The 17,465-nt window shown below is 39.3% G+C and overlaps 1 protein-coding gene across 5 annotated transcripts in view; it reads left to right on the top strand.

Moving 5' to 3' along the window:
- The first annotated feature begins 313 nt into the window (after nt 1–313).
- The window catches only part of ALG6 (ALG6 alpha-1,3-glucosyltransferase), a 38,178-nt gene continuing 21,026 nt past the window's right edge, over nt 314–17,465 (top strand). Inside the window, exons 1-6 of one of the 5 annotated variants that reach the window (XM_084635771.1) lie at nt 489–562; nt 1,518–1,648; nt 5,350–5,460; nt 9,408–9,492; nt 13,852–13,941; nt 14,936–15,024. In XM_084635771.1, the coding sequence (XP_084491897.1) occupies nt 5,379–5,460; nt 9,408–9,492; nt 13,852–13,941; nt 14,936–15,024 (346 nt within the window). In that variant the 5' untranslated portion in view covers nt 489–562; nt 1,518–1,648; nt 5,350–5,378. Of the gene's footprint in view, nt 407–488; nt 563–1,517; nt 1,649–2,209; nt 2,346–5,349; nt 5,461–9,407; nt 9,493–13,851; nt 13,942–14,935; nt 15,025–17,465 lie in introns of those variants that run through there. The other 4 variants (XM_084635772.1, XM_084635770.1, XM_084635773.1 and 1 more) reach the window with 4 other exon arrangements.

Here is a 17,465-nt window from a genome sequence, read left to right as displayed (position 1 = left end):
TTGGCAGGCCACGTGCTTACCCTTGACTCCCCATTCCTCTGGCTGCCCCTTATTGTCCCCCCATGTTTCTGACCCCCATTCCCCCGGCTGCCTCCCTCCTAGGGTCCCTGTTCTCTCTCTGGTTTCAGAGTAGCAGCCCTATTAGTCTGTATTCGCGAAAAGAAAAGGAGGACTTGTGGCACCTTAGCGACTAACCAATTTATTGGAGCATGAGCTTTGGTGAGCTCCAGCTCCCGCCATCTCCCCCTCTTCGCCATTCCCCGCCCTCAGCCCTACGTCCTCGCGCCCGCGTGCACCGGACTAGTACCTGCGCGCCGCCCCGTGACGCTCCCGGCGCGTGCCCGTCTGCCAGAACCGGAAACAGCTCGACTCGAGCGCGGGATCGCCGGGGGACGCGCGCGTCGGGGTGAGTCCCTGGGTCCAGTGGGAGCCGCGGGCTCGCGCAGGAGTTGCGTGCTCCCGCAGGGGGGAAGGTGGGGGGAGGCGGGAGCGGGAAGCAGCGCTTCCTGGTGCCCCGCGGGGGCGGGAAACCCGTGCGGGGCGCTTCCCGGATTCCCAGTGTGTGCGCGTGAGGCGGACGGCGCTCCACGCGTGTCACCGGGGGCGGGACCTCCGGAGTCGCGGCGGGGGGCTAACGGGGGGCGTGGAGGGTGCCCGAGCTGCCATACGTGAAGGGGGCGCGCGTGGGGCCCGCTGCTGTGTGACGGGCAGGGGAGGAGGGGCCCTCCGCAGGGTCCCGGGGACGAAGGGCTGGCTGGGGGGGGCACGATCTTGTCCGGTGGGGGCGCACGCCCCGCAGTGCAGAGCCCTGAAGGGGGAGGGGGGTGACAGGAGGAGCTGTTGGGCAGGGCGGGCTGCCGTTGGGCTCACAGAGGAGTCCCCTCACGGCGCTGAGAAGCGGGTGTGGGCCTGTCCTGGTGGGTGTGGTGGGGACGGGGTCCTCTGCATACCGAGTAGCTAGAAAGTCGACCCATCATCGGAGAAATCAACAGACGGAAACATATTCTTGGTAGCCTTTTCCTCTGACCATGCTGAGCAGCCCTTGGATTTCATCACAGTGCTCATTGCATGCCTGATGATATCACACACAAACATATGGGGGGCCCGCTCATTAGAGGCCAGTAGTCTAGGGATCGTGTCGGAGGCTTTTTCTTCCTTTGCCTTTTTTATTAAAAAATATTTGTCTGAAACTGCCATCTTTGTTCAAGTGCATCAGGGGCTTCTTCCTCTCCTTTCTCCTCATACCTTTATTTAGGGAGTCACAATGGGAAAGGACTGGAAATTGCTCATACAAAATTATAACTGTAGTTGATCAAAACTCATCCATTTCTGTTTACAAGGTTCCAAGCCAATAGATTTTCTTGGGATAGATCCCAGAGGCTTGCTGTCTTGACCTGTGATTTTGCGTTGTCCATTTATAAATGAACAGTATTTCATAAGATAGCACAGAGAGAAATTAATAATTCATCACTAGCAAAATACAACCCTAATTTGGCAATGTTGCTTAATTTTTTCAGTCATGGTGGTTTGTGAGATATCAGCACTGAAAAAAACATCACTGTGATTCCATTTTGCCTTTTGACCCCTCCACTTCATTGTAATGTGATTTTAGTGGCTGCAATATCAAGAACAGAGAACAAATAAATCGGTTAGTCTCTAAGGTGCCACAAGTACTCCTTTTCTTTTTAGAGATCTAGAACTAACACATTATACTATGAGACCTTGTAATCATAGCCTGACTGCAGAGAGTATAAAACATGGGTCTATAAAACCATGCTGGTATTAAAATGAGTGTCAGGATAAGGAAAATGATAATCAGAATGACTAGATTTAATAAATTGGGTGTCATCTATTTTATCATGTATGTTCAGTTTTTTTGGTGGTGGTGAATGTGATTGAATGATTTCACAAAATGTTAAAAAATGCTAATTATTGCATCTCAGCTACAATTTCCTCTCTGGTCAAGGGTTTAGAGACTTTTGGTGCTGCTGCTGACATTTAAAGTATTTCCTTTTCTACATTTGACAGGAGCTTCAACAGTCTAATGAAGTTAAAGTTTTACTTAACATTCAGTAACAATAAAAATATTAATGACAACAAACTGAGGTGTAAAGTTTCATGGCTTGGCAAAACAGAGAAACATTGTGGTGGAACAGTGCAAGTGCTTTCAGGACTAGTACCTTTTCTTAAGCACTCGTCCTGAACTGGTAATCAGAAAGGAATTTTTTTTCTGAGTTACAACAGCATTATGCACCTGCACCCAGTCAGGTGGCAGATTCCTGTTCAAATCCTGTCTCCTCATCAGGCAGAGGGGGGACTTAAACCAAGAGTCTCCCACATCCCAGGTGAGAATCTTTAGTCCAGTGGTTAGGGTAATAAGTGAGGTCCTCCTTCCTCCCTTCCCTTGAATCATTTTGTGAAGTTAGGTTGTCTCTGAGCACATTTACTGGATTGGGCCCAACACACAGTTTAGGCAGAGGAACACCTATCTTCCCCCTGATTTGTGGATCACTTAGTTGGGAGATTTGCCTCCAAATGTTCAGAGGCAGGAATGTAGGTGCCTAGGGAACTTTTACTGCAAAAACTTAGGTGCTGGGTGAGTTTAGGTACCTATAGGGTTAGACTGAAGCTGAGCGGGAGTTTTGTTGATTGCAGTGGTGCCTAAAAATGGGACTTTGGTGCCTGAGTATATTTGTGGCTCCCACCATAGGTGTTTTGTATTGTTATTACTACTATTTATTTTGCCTCCGATACCTATGCAGCACTTTTCTTATCAAAGTATGATGAGTTCTGTGCTTCAAGGAGCTTAGAGTCTAGCACAGTCAAAACACAGGGTAACAGTTTAGGTAAAGGAAGATATGGAGCGATTATTAACAAGGAAGATAAAGTAGTATGGAATTCTTTAAGAATTGGGTTTTAAGAAGAAGAGAGAAAGAGGGAACTTGATAGACAAGAAAAGGGAGATTGTTCTAATAATAGGGAATTGTACGAAGGACTGCAAAGGCAAGAGTGGCAGCAGAAGATGAAAGGAACAGGAGAAAATGAGAGTCTAGATATAGGCTAGGATAGGGTTATTTAGGACTTTACAAATATCTTAAATTTGATGGGATAAAAGAGAGGAAGCCAGAAAAGGGATTCATGACGGGGGCAGTTGTACAGCATGGTTGGAGGTGAAGATTACTTGAGCAGTGGTGTTTTGAATAGACTGGACCGAGGGCGCATTAGGGAGGAGAAGCTCATTATTATCCATGTCAAGGTGAGAAAAGTAAAGATGGGTTTTAGCTGGGATATAGAGATTTTGGTGTGGAAAGTTTCACTCTGCATACCTTCTGTGGAAGGGGACTGTGATGGGTAGAGTGCCTTAAGTGGGAGGCGTTGTCCCTGGTTCATTTTAGAATTTAAAACTGGTGTAAAAGAAGAAAGTAAAACTCACCTGCTGTGACTGTTACACTTTCCCCCTCTGCAGGTAACATTTGTAATCCCTGTTTATAGAAATGGACTTCAAGTTTTAATGAAACTTTAGAGCCTGAGGGCCTAGTTCAGCCCTGGTTAGTGTCAGACTCGTGGGGCCAAAAGTAGGTTGGCTTCAGAGTAGTAGTACCCACATATACCAGGACTGAATTTAATCCTGTGTTTCCAGGATATTAAAGATTTATTTATTTTGTTTGCTATAAAAAAGGCGAGGAATCTTAGACTGAAATAAAGGCCTGGAAATTAAGGAATAGTTTCTTAGTTGGGGCAATGCTTTTCACACCGTTGCCTGATGGGATACACTGTAGAGTGTATATAAGAACCCAAACTAAAGCCAGAGGCTTCTCATTGTCATGGCTTTCCTGTGCTGTGTGGAGCTTACCTCTCAGGGAGACTGCAGAAAGACATGAGTTCTCATCCTCATAATTGGGTAAAAGAAAAAAAAACATATAATACTTTTTCTTTCATGTTCTCTTTAATAAATGTTTTATGTAGCAAACTTCATAATTTGTCTTAGAACTTTGGAATTAAACAGGGTACTCAACATAAGTCATCAGAAGCTGTTAAAATTTTTCTCTCCTTTAACTCTGTGGAGGAAGAGAAAGAACAAACAAATGGGAACATTGCTGACGTTTAAAGATGAAGTGTTTTTAAATAAACAAATACTTGAACTTGTTGGGATCTTAAATATTTATCCAAATATGTAGATGGGCTTAAAACTCAGCATTTTGTAGTCAAATCCTCTTTGCTTAGTAGGATCTCAGGTTAGTTTTCCTCTGGTAGAATCAGTTATGTTATAAATACCTAGTAAAGGGCAAGGGATGCAGCCTCTTGCTTAAATTTAGATGTTAATGGATACATCAACCAAGTAAAAATCCTTTTGACTTCTAAAATGTATTTATTTGTAACTTTAAGGCTTCAGGTGTATCTGAAATCCTGACTTTTTTGTATATGTATATTTTAAAAAAATAGGATTTATTTATTTTAGTGAAAGTCTCAGTTTTTAAAAGATTTTTGTAAGAGACTAGAGCCTGATCCTGAAAACAATTAGTACCTAGATGTGTAGAGTTTGCTGCAGCTAGTAGTCCTGTTAATGTAAATGGGACTACTCATTTCAGTAAACTCTACTTCTGGGCATACGTGTTTGCAGAATCAGGCCTGTATTGAGTACTGGTGCAGTGACATTAATCAAACATCCGTTCTTAGCCTATGTCATCATGTAAGCAAAAGATAATGCAGTAGAAAAAGTGGTTAAATGTCACACTATCAATTCTGTGTTTGCTATTGCTAATTGATTGATAGTCAAGGAATTGTATAGAAATCCTTGAATATTTTTGCAGGATTTCAGTAGTAAGTAAGTTATTGAGCTGCTTATGGATATGAGCAGCCTCAGTATTTTCCCTCCTCAAACTAAAACACTGTAACAGGAAGTTTTTCAAATAACAATAATCATGCATAAAGAAACAACACTCCACCTGTATGTATTACATATACAGTCCCCAACATATAAGGACATGGGGTCTAATAATGTGTATGTGTGTACAACATAATGTTGGTTTGAGATCTGGGTTCCTCTCAGTAGTTTGAAATCTTACACTCTTTCTTTTTCTTTTGCCAGAACCCTAGTCAGATTGTGGCTCAGAAATGGGAGAAGATATTTCTGTGTAGTGTTTGGTTTTATGCATAGAAACTTTTCAGTGCTTGGAATAAACTGTCTAATCGCAGCATGCAGAAAGAAGCAATATTGCAACATCACATTTATAGTGTGGGGCAGAGTGAGACTATCATCAGTGTCACTAAATTATGATAGGACTCCAAATGCAAAAAGGAACAGAAACATAGGCAGAGCTACAATAGACTTTGTTTTCTTGTTTTCAGGTACCTTTGACTTGGTTTGAAGATCAGCTATGGAAAAATGGAGCTTAATAACAATTACTGTCTTACTAGGACTTATTGTACGCTGGTCGGTATCATTTGGTTCTTATTCAGGTAATGTATATTCACAGTCTACAAAACAAATACATAAAGGTGAATTGCAAAGCTTTTGTTAAGAGTTAAAAACTGGTTTGTAAGATCTCATACAACAGAAGTAGTATAAGGCCATATTATAATAGCCACTGTGCCTCCCTAAGGTTTTGCCATGGCAGCGCTTTAACGTACCTTGTGTGGTCGTGGCGCAGTGCTGGGTGAGCTCTCTCCCAGCACTCTTAAAAATCCACCTCAACGAGGGGCGTAGTTCCCAGCACTGGGGCACTGTCTACACTGGCACTTTACAGTGCTGAAACTTGCTGCACTCGGGGGTGATTTTTCATACCGCTGAGCGAGAAAGTTTCAGCGCTGTAAATTGCCAGTGAAGATAAGCCCTTGAGACTCTTGAGCTGCCATTTTCTCTGGGTTTAGCAATGAGCAACATCACAGTCACCACAACCACAGTGCTGAAAAAGCTATTCCATTCTAATCCCCCTGTTTCTGTTAATCCTATTTTACAATGTCCCCCACTAAAATATGCTAGAAGGAATAAAAGAACAGCCAGCTTTCCTTTCCTACACCTTAGATAGTATAGTAGTTGCAGAGTAGCAATACAGCCTCATAGTACAATTGATCAATCTTGCTCTTCAAGCCTTACCACAAGTAAACTGTTCATTTAGTTAAAGCTGTACTGGTAGTAGTGAAGGAAGGGTTAGATTTTTACACCCAACATCCATATTTGCTTGAATGTGTTATGAGATAAATCACAGTTGTATCATTTATTGGATCCATTTCTTCCCCTCCACCCCCACCTCGTGCTGCCTGCAAAAGAACTAACATAAGTCTTTTCAAGATCTCCTGATGGCTCTTCTAAATTGGCTGTTGGAAGCGTCAGTCAATTTGTACAAAGCTTGCTCCTTTACTCCTTTGGTTAAATGCGTAACACTTCCAATCCCTGCCTGCCAGGAGAACCACAGGGCAAGTCTGGGATCAACCCCTAATTTCTTTTAAGGTAGCTCAGAGCCTCCCATTAAAATCACAAGAATTGTCCAGTATTTTTTTGTGACTAAATGGGTGGATAACTTTTTGGTTTCATTTACTTGGAGTGATCACTTGAAGTTAAACTGAAAATTTTCAAGCATGATTGTTTGATTTCATAATTTTTTAGTAAAGATAGTTGACTTGAGTGCCTTCTAAAGATCTAAATTTGAAACCTTTCTGTTTTGTAGATAGCTTAGGTCTTTGAGAATTCATCTATTTAAACATACACACAAAATGTAATAACTTTTCTATTGCCAGCATTGTATTAACTTTTTATGTTGCTGTGCTGGATGCACTCACCCCTGTTAAAGGGATGCTGCTAATTAGATTTTTTTTAAAATGGACTAATTCCAGAATGATCCAAGTTCTGAGAGAGTACCCTTTAAATACTGTTTTGAGTTTTAAAAATTTCCTTAAATTTTTTCATAAGCATTTTGTTGTTCCATAATTTATCCTTACGAAAGGATTTTCAGCAAGGGAGCAACTGAGTAAGGCCTAAATCCAGGAAAGTATGTGCTTTACTTGAATCATGTGAGTAGTACCATTGATTTTACTGGGTCTGTTTGTGTACTTGTTGGATCAAGGCCTAACTGACTATTCAGGGGAAACGGTAAACCTGATTATAAACCAGTGCTGTCAAATGCATAAAATACATTGGAAAAAACAGATGTTTTTACGGAATGTAATTTTCAGGATGACGGAGTCCCTTTACTTTGCTTTGTCACTATTGCTCAGTGAGCTCACACACTTGATCAAGAGATTAAAAGTAGTTCTTTGTTGCTCTCTGAAGCAGACTATTAATGCTGATTCAGCATAGTTCAGAATCGTGTGGCATGAATGACCGGACACAAGGAGGTTATTTCCACTCCCATTAACTATACTAGTGTTCTGTTGCTACATCGTTTTATTTATCTTGTTGTTTGTCTTGTGATGCCTTTTTGAGGCATTGCTAACCTTATTGAGTTAGGTTTATGTTTGGGAGAGGACAGATAACTAATGCATGGCAGTGAAGGTCACCATCCAAGGCAGCATGGTCAAGGCTAGTTGGTTTTAGACAATTAATCAGAAAAAGTCGTTTATAGTACATTTAGAGTCTAAGGACCAGATTTTGTCTTCTGATACATTTGCAAAGCTGCCATTAAGTGAGTAGAAGCCAACTGCGTGTACCTGAAGGCAGAATTAGGCCCTTGAAACCTCAAACTTCCAGGCAGCAATAAAACTGAACAAAGCAAGGGTTGATTTAAAGTACCTGTATCTAGTATCTGGTGCACTTCTGATAAGAATGGAAAATTGGAATGCATGTGAACAACAATATATTTTTCTTAAATTCTAAATCCTAGTTGGCTATATATCTGCTGCCAGCTTCAGAAAGGTGCATTAATTACTGTGGTAGGATTCCTTTTGCCTTTCTTGAGTAAAGATCCCTTAGGTATAGTTGACTTGTTCTTCTGGGCTGGCTTTAGAGCATGCTAGTATTTAACAAAATGTGAGTACCAATTCCTGAGCTAGCAAATTACTTAATTCACCAGCTAGCTGAATATAGAAAGTGGGTCAGACTATGGATTAGGAACTAGTTTGCCATTTCTAAAATGATCTAATTCCTTTTCTTCACCTCTTTTGAAAATTCCTGCACATCCACAAAAATTTTGAGATGGTTAGAAAAATCTGGTTAATACCATTCGTTATATTTAGTAAATTCTGTGACAGATTCTTTCTGTCCAATAGATTTGTCATTCCAGGGTGGGCATTGATGAGGTTTTTACTCCCTGATGACCTGACCTGTTTGGGATCCTTTTATCTGAATGTCTCTTATTATAGAAATAATGTACTCTCTTTTTGTGACCACAAACAAATCACATATATCTGTGCTTGTGTGAATCCCACAAACATAGATCATGTGAAAGAATTATAGATGGATTTCCTATATCTAAAAGAAACTCTTCAATCTCCATGAGGTTAGAGTCAATATCTCAGTGGAAGAAACTGTCTGCCTAGTTTCTGTTCTCAATAGGTAATCACAAGATAAAGGCAGTGAATAGTATGTATACAGTGGCTGCATAATGTGGGACTACCACAGTTAGATCACTTTGGGGAACTTGTTTGTGAACAAACCTATGAAGACTGCATTGATAAAGATTTTTCATGGCATACTGAACTAACTTCCCAAGAGCCTTGTAAATGGTGTATGTGTGTAAGAAGCTTTCTTTGACTTTGGTCATCACTCAGAGCTACTACATAACAATCATTCAATTGAAAGATGTGGGAAAAAAAGATTCTAGTAAACAAAAATGGAGCATAGACAGTCTGGTAATTCAGAAAGCTTTGTAAAAATGAATTTTTCTTCTCAACCCACTCCATATATGGTGCAGTTTTAATAGAATGATATTACATCGTATATTAGAAATAGGTAAACTACTTACAATGTTAATTCTCTGTTAAGAACTGTGGGGGAAGGGCAATTTGTACAAAGGTGAAGGACAACTCATTTGCTGTTTTATTTCTGAAAAAGTAGTAGGCATATTCACACACAACAAATGTGTAAGAATGTTCTGTTGCTACATCGTTTTGTCTTATGGTCTTATTTCTGAGAAAATGCAACACTTTTCATGCTATACTTGATAACATTACCAATGACTTTATGAAATGATCAGGCTACTGTATCTGTTTCTTGAAAATTGTATAAGTTGATAACTGCTCCTCTCAGAAATATTCATAACACCAAAAGAATACTTGTACTATGTTACATATGTATGTTTTTTATAGGAAACATGATCCATTGTTCGTTCTGTCCCAATTTTAGATACTAATAAAGCAAAGTACCCAGAATAAATATGATATTAATTTCCAGATGCATTCTTGGAGGAAAAGCAGTGTCAGAAACAAAAAATAAATGTGTAAGCACTTTTTGCCATCTCTTGCTTTCTTAGGTGCAGGAAAACCACCTATGTATGGAGACTATGAAGCTCAGAGGCATTGGCAAGAAGTTACTTACAATCTACCCATCAAGGAATGGTATGTATCACTTTTAAGTTTCAGCCTACGATGTGTAATGAAAAAAATCAACTTTAAGGTGCATAAAAGTAAGACTTGAGATTTTTAAATCTATTCAAAAGCTTTTTACCATTCTCTGAACTACTCTAAACAACCTGCTTCTCCCTGTTCTTAGACTGAGACATTATTTTTGCTTAAGAAATGTGCAAGTGTTAAGAACTTAAATTTGATTTGTTAGATTTTTGTATATAAAACAGAAAAGTTTGAAAAACAATAGTCTAAGAATGCAGTAAAGATGCAAAGAATGTGCTATGTCTTAGCTCATCCTGTGTAAAAGTAATAATATGAGCAACTGCCACTGGAACTACAGGAGACCATAGTCTTCAAGTTTAAAATATACAGTCTTCTATATCTGTTGAATGAGGGTTTTCTGTTAAACAAAACAGGCCCTTGGGTACTGATGATATTTCAGAAAGTGTATACTTTACATTATCTGGCTCATAGCTTCATGTATTATGGCAGAGTCTGTTGTTAGTAGGTAATTAACAATCGTTAGAATTATGAAGAATATCATACCTCTGGAATCTGCACCCTTGCGAAGACAGCCCACTTGTATTAATTTTTGAGGACACCAGGAGACTAGTATCTCAACTGATACGTTCAATGGCTGAGTCTTGGAAGATTAAGCCTTGTTTTGGATAGGAGGGAAATGTCCACTATGGAAAGTTGCTACACTCCAACGTGTAAAAGAACTGTTAAACTACAAAGGTTAAGAATCTGAGTAATTTTGGTAGCACTCATTTAAGTTTGCTATCTAATAGAACTGGCCATGCAGCAACAAATGAGTTGCAATATAAATTTGTTTTGCCTAGCTACAGGGAGACGTTCTCTGAAGTTGCCAAGCTCCTAAAATATCTCTTGATATTTTCATAGATTTAAATCCTAATTCAATATTAGATATGCGTATACATGTAATTTTGCTGTGCTCCATGTTTATTCCTTTTGTTCAGAAACAAAGTATATTTAAAAAATTGCTGCAGTAAACTACAATATGATTTGTATATCGTTTCCTTGCATGAGATTTCTCTGAGCCAGAGGCTAGAATTTAAATCTTTGTGTTTTTTTCTGTCTTTCTCTAGAACTCATGCATATTTATCCAAGGCTACGTTAATGACATCCTGTCTTCTTGTATTACTAATTAAAAATGTGGCAATTGTTACCTTGTGCTAAGTATCAGTTGATACATGTACTGTTTTCCCATTGAAATACAAGTTTAGGGAAGGATAAGAGTAAAATACACAAAGTAACTGGGAAGCTTACTAGTGAATTGCAGAATATTAAAATCCATGTGAAAGAGCTGAACTGTCTTGGCATGAGAAATCTTGAGAGGTAGGAGAAGAAGCAGAGATGCATCTTAAAGAAATACGATTTATCATCAATTGTTCATAAGATACTCCAGGCAGCTCATAAGGAATTCAAGAAATATCATTTACTGTAATAAATGTCAAAAATTGGCTGCATTGGAGTGGGTAGACTGGAAAAGCCAAGAACTTGCCCCTTGGCAATTATAAAAGACTAGTCAGTCTGTTTCATTCTGAGATTTTAAAGAGTTGATGTCTTATTTTTATAATTTTTATTTTCCTTGAATTAAAACTTCCTCCTTGCATCTGGAAGATGTGGCTAAATTCTAACGGCTGCCGGCCTTCCGCAGAAACATTGAAAAAACAGAATTGTAGACAGGAAAACCCTTTCCTTGTGTACCCTCACATATTATCCTCCAGAGTTTTCTTTCTGATGTAGAACTAGGTGAAATGGTTATTGCTGACATCTCTGATCCAGGTTCATGACCTTGTGTCAGCTATTTAGAAGGTATTACTTTAATAACTCAGTTATATCTGCTGTCAATTTTCCTTTAGGCCTTTGTTTCTTCTACATACTGGTAGAATTACCCAGATGTGAGTGTGAACTCCCTCAGTATGAAACTCCAGTTTGTGTGTATATATGTTCTTGTATGTCTGTCTGCCCCAATTGCTTATGGTATACTTTTTTAACCTAAAAGTATGGGGTACATAGTTCAAATTTCTCTAACAGTTGCTGTCATGCTTCACAAAACGCAATATAATATCAAAATCCCACTTCATTTGTCATTTACTCATTCCTGTCACTGATGATGAAAGGCAAGAGTCTGCCCTCAGACTTTAACAGCGACTCAAGACTAGGGTATTACTCTCTGCCTCTGTGTGAGGAATACCTATTGATGTCCCTAAGATTTCCTTGAGTGAGGAAAGCAGAACTGGACCCAAGATCCCTCATGTGAGTCAGAGAAGGTGGACTCTTTCTTACAATAGTTCTGTGTAAGCTCTCTACCTCCTTGTTTCACTCAGTGATGAGACAGTCCAGCGTTGGGGACATAATGTTTTCTGCTAAAGTAACCAATTGTGATGTCACAAAAAATGGACACTGCAAAATGAATGTGTCAGGAGAAGCAGTCTTGATCACAAAAAGGTTTCTTCACACCTATATCATGCTGGGGCTCACCAGTGAAACAGAGTGCTGCACCTGACTATTCAATGAGATTTAGGTACTATATTTTAACAAACTCGTACATATGTCTGTGTCATAAATATAAAAGGAAGGGTAATCACCTTTCTGTAGACAGTGCTATGAAATCCCTCCTGGCCAGAGGCAAAATCCTTTCGCTTGTAAAGGGTTAAGAAGCTAAGGTAACCTCGCTGGCACCTGAGCCAAAATGGCCAATGGGGGGACAAGAGTCTTTCAAATCTAGAGGTGGAGGGAACAAAGGGTTTGGTCTGTTCCCGGCAAAAGCATCACACAGGCAGATCAGGAATGCAGCCTTACAACTCCTGTAAAGTTAGTAAGTAATCTAGCTAGAAAATGCGTTGATTTTCTTTTGTTTAATGGCTTGTAAAATAAGCTGTGCTGGAGGGAATGTATATTCCTGTTTTTGTGTCTTTTTGTAACTTAAGGTTTTGCCTAGAGCGATTCTCTAGGTTTTGAATCTGATTACACTGTAAGGTATTTACCATCCTGATTTTACAGAGGTGATTCTTTTACCTTTTCTTTAATTAAAATTCTTCTTCTAAGAACCTGATTGATTTTTCATTGTTCTTAAGATCCAAGGGTTTGGGTCTGTGTTCACCTGTACCAATTGGTAAGGATTATTATGAAGCCTTCCCCAGGAAAGGGGATGTAGGGCTTGGGGGACATATTTTGGGGGAAGATGTCTCCAAGTGGTCTCTTTCCCTGTTCTTTGTTTAAAATGCTTGGTGGTGGCAGCATACTCTTCAAGGACAAGGCAAAGCTTGTACCTTGGGAAAGCTTTTAACCTAAGCTAGTAAGAATAAGCTTAGGGGGTCTTTCATACAGGTCCCCACATCTGTACCCTAGAGTTCAGAGTGGGGAAGGAACCTTGACGGTCTGTATATGCAAACATTGGGTATTGCATTGAAGAAAACGTATACATTTCCTTTATAGGATCTGTTTAAATAATTAATCGGCTCTTTGGCTACTTGTCTGCAAACGTTTTGCTGCTTTGGCTCTGCCGGTTATTGAGCCTTCTACTAATGTGTGACTTTGCCCATCATGGAGCTAAATATGACAGTTGTGCAATATGTGAATTCAGTATGGTTCACAAAGCATGTGAAAGGTGGCTGCATACATCTTTATGAAGTAGGAGGGTTCTTCTGTCTCCAGTCAGGAACAAAACAGGTGAGCTGAAGAGTCCTCTAAAGGTATAAATGGGCTACCTAAGTCCAAAGAATAGAAATTGAGAACCTTAATATAAGGAAAACCTCTCTATAGCTGAGGTCAAATCAATACTCTTTAAAAACTGCCTTTTCTTTGAGCTCTGCTAAGTCTGTGTTCTCTTTTTGTGGTTGGGTAAACTTTCTATTTCAGCCTTCTGCTGGAATAGCTCTTGGATCTGAAAAATGTAGTTCATGACTGTGGATGGAGTTGGGGATGATCCTATCAAATCAGGAATTGTGGGCTTTGGCGGATGTGGGGAGCTCATTTTGTACAAGCATCCTATGGATCCCTCCAGCTTGGCTCCATGTAAAGGAATTTTATTCCTCGATGAATATGCTTAGTTGGGTATAGAGCCAACATCTCTTGCAGCTTCTTACAGTCTTCACAGTTGCCAGCAAATGTATATTGAATCCTTTGTTTGTTTTTGTTTTAGTGCTTGCAGTTATTTCTAGTAAAACAAAACAAAAATCCCAATGGGCAATATTTAGTTCCTATGAATGTTTGACTATATAGTAGAGACACGGTTGGCTTAATGTGCAAACTCTTTAGGTTGAAGTGAAGTTACAATGCTGGAATCCTAGATCCATTTTTAAGTTTTCTTTTGTTTTTCAGGTACTTCAATACCAGTGACAATAATCTGCAATACTGGGGCCTTGATTATCCACCTCTTACTGCTTATCACAGTCTCTTGTGTGCTTATATGTAAGTTAATCATTTTAGGATTATTTTAAATGTTTGCTATTGGTGGAGAATGAAAGAAAAAACAAATGCATTCTCCCCCTCCTCTCAGAGGAGAGGAACAAAACAAATGGCAGGGATTTGCCTCTTTGGTATAGTTCACTTATTATGTGCAATTATGGAGCTGGAGAAACAATAAATGTGGCATTATTACTTCACCCCTCTTGCTTCAAACCTGATCCTGCATTTGTTCCACCTTGAAATCAGTTATGGGGCTTTGCCTATAACAGGACTGCAGGATCAGTTCCTCTTGTATTCCAGTGGGTGCAGATTACGTTTTAGCCGATGGGTCATAGTTATAGCTTCCTTGAATAAGTCATTTAGGGTTAGCGATGCAATTGTAAGGCACGTCAGAGATTGTTTCCAGCAAATGGAAAATTAATCTTGTATTGAGAACCCAAGTGGCATTTGATGAGTGGATCCTACGTGATACCTTGTAAATATAATTCTGTTATTGAGATGTTCTTCCTGTATGGCCTTTAACCATAGAAAATTTTTAGAAAATTGGAGTGTTCTGTTCAGGGGCAGACAGAAAAAGGGTGCTGCAGGTCAGGTTACGATGCACTGGCAGAGCTATGTGGGGAAAGTTTGCTTCACATCTGTCTGCACTATGCCTACTTTCTGTTAACACTTTAAAAAATCACAAGTTAGCTTTCAGTTTGAGAAGTGCCGAATGACTGTAATAGAATTAAATTATAGTAATAGAATTAAATCTGTATAAGCACAAGATAACTATTTTCAGTTTTTGTATTGCTGATTAGCAGCTAAATACGATAAAATAAACTGGTCTAGTGGTGAGGAAACCCCTTCCCTGGTCACTATTGCTTTTGATAAAGTTTGCCTCATTTATCTTAATCCTCTAAATATGTCCCTGTGCATATCATTTTTATTGCTGAAAAGAACGTAAAGGGAAATGAGAACTGTCTACATTTTGATGTGTCTATACTTTGTTTTACAGTGCAAAGTTAATAAATCCCGATTGGATTGCTCTCCACACATCCCGTGGATATGAGAGTCAGCCACATAAGTTATTCATGCGTGCAACAGGTAGAAAAATTGCATTTCCTTAACATGATCTTATACATTTTTCTAGCTCACTAATTTAGCACATTTAATTTGGCATCCCTTGTTGTGTCTTTTTGTTCGTTTGTTTGTTTTTTTGGGGGTTTGTTTTGTTTTCGTCAATTTCTACCGCAAAACTGACTGATTTGAGGGTATTGCAGGTCTGGCACTGTTAACTAAGCATCTGTGTCTTCAGTTCTGCTCACACTTGTGAAAGTAGCAGAATCTTTATATTGAACTGGTTTTAGTAACAACTTTAAAAGGATACTTTCCAGTCGTTTGGGTCTCAAATTTAAATTTTAAAGGTGACCTGCAAAGGATTTTTTAAAATGGATTTGCAACCTTTCTAGTTCTTTATGATGCCTAAAGAAGGCCTGAAGGTTTTATTTTTTTAAATTCTGCTTGCTTTTTATCTTGGAAGTATCAAGTGTATCAAGACTGGCCTTTAATGAATTTGGAGAAGGAACTCTTAGGGGTTTCAAGGATATTTACTGTGACTTTTCATATCTTAATTGGAGGGGCAGGTATTTAATCTTTATAACTAAGACAACCTTTCTCCACAATGGCAGGTTTCAGAGTAGCAGCCGTGTTAGTCTGTATCTGCAAAAAGAAAAGGAGGACTTGTGGCATCTTAGAGACAAACAAATTTATTTGAGCATAAGCTTTCGTGAAGTGAGTTGTAGCTCACGAAAGCTTATGCTCAGATAAATTCGTTAGTCTCTAAGGTGCCACAAGTCCTCCTTTTCTTTCTCCAAAATGTTTATCGACCTCTGGAATTAAATAGCTGTTAACAAAAACATGCAAAATCAAAGTGTTTTAAACAGTGTGATTAAAAATCTCAAAATCACTTTTCTGACCATATGAGGCCTTTGAACAGCCTCTATAATGAAAACGTAACTCCATTAAGATAGCAAATAATTTCTTTTCTTCTCATGGACATGTTAGTGGAACAGCTGCTGATGTGGCCAGTGGCTTCTAGCAAGTGAAGAATACTGGGAGTAGTGATGTGACAGTAGCCATAAGGCAGCCAAATCATCCCATTATTTTTTAAAGTTTAGTTATACCTTTTGCTTCACATGGCAGTGCAGAGTCCTATAAAATAACTGTGCTGGGTGAGTATCCTTATTTGCTGATTATATTGAGCAGAATCTGATGTTCATCAATAGCACTTTCTTGTGTTGCCCACAAACCTTTCAGTGTGGTTTCTAGTAATTGATTATATTTAGAAAAAAATCACTAGGACGAAATTACCCTTGAAATGGTCTTTAATAATGTTCAAATCAACACGCTTGACAAAACACTGATGTACAAACTAAGAAAACTGATATACGTTCTTTTAACAATAGCCATTAAACTTGTGCATCAGGATTACAAAATTCAGTACAGTTGAATGTTGACCATTGGTGTTATACTTTTGTTTTAAATTTTGAACATGTACATTTGAAAACATTTTCTTTATGAAGTGACAAGTTGATAATGTTTCAAAGACTGTGTTAGCCCTGTGGACTTGCTCATTTTGGGTTTGTTCCTTTAGGGCGCTTGAGCACCAGGCCCCAGATCCAGCAGAGCATTTAGCAGAGTCTTAACTCTAAGCACAAGTAGTCGCATTGAATTTAATGGACTGTTCACATGTCTAAGTGCTTTGCTGGATTGGGGCCTTAGTGCAGGATCAATCCTTTGTTCGTTCTAGATTGAAAATAATGCAGCAAGGCAATTATGTTTTTGTAGAGAAACAGGCCAAGATTTTCAAAAGTGACTAGTGATTTTGGGTGCCTTAATTTCTTGGTGCCCAACATGAGACACCTTAAAGGGACATGATGGTCAGAAAGTGCTGAGACATGCACTCTGAAAAATAGGTCCCTTCAAGTTCTCTCAGGTTCACCACCCCAAATCACGGGTGAATTTTTAAAATTTAGACCCCAATATTTGAAATATCAAGTCCCAACGCTTCAATAATTGAATCACAGAAATGCTGGACTGGAAGGGACCTTGAAAGGCCATCAAGTCCAGCTCACTGCACTGGGGCAGGACCAAGCAAACCTAGACCATCCCTGACAGGTTTGTCCAACCTGTTCTTAAAAACTGTTCCATAACTTAACTACCTTTCAGTTAGAAAGTTTCCTCTAATATCTAGCCTAAATGTCCTTTGCTGCAGATTAAGCCCGTTACTTCTTGTCATACCTTCAATGGACATGGAGAACAACTGACCACCATCCTCTTTATAACAGCCCTTAATGTGTTCTAGAGAAACAAGTCACAAAACTGGGATCTTTATTCTGCTGGTCTCACACCTTTCTTTCCTTAGAAGAATGAAATCTATTCTTCAAAGTCAGTTTTTCTTTAAACTTTATTTCCTTTGAATATCTTGTTTTGCAATATTGCTTCCTCTCATCAGAAGGGTAAAGGCTCAAACAAGATATTACTAG

Source organism: Lepidochelys olivacea (assembly GCF_965140295.1).
Source record: "Lepidochelys olivacea isolate rLepOli2 genome assembly, chromosome: 8".
Lineage (NCBI taxonomy): Eukaryota > Metazoa > Chordata > Testudines > Cheloniidae > Lepidochelys > Lepidochelys olivacea.
Note: the sequence above shows the minus strand (reverse complement) of the source record. Positions and strands in the feature narration are given on the sequence as shown.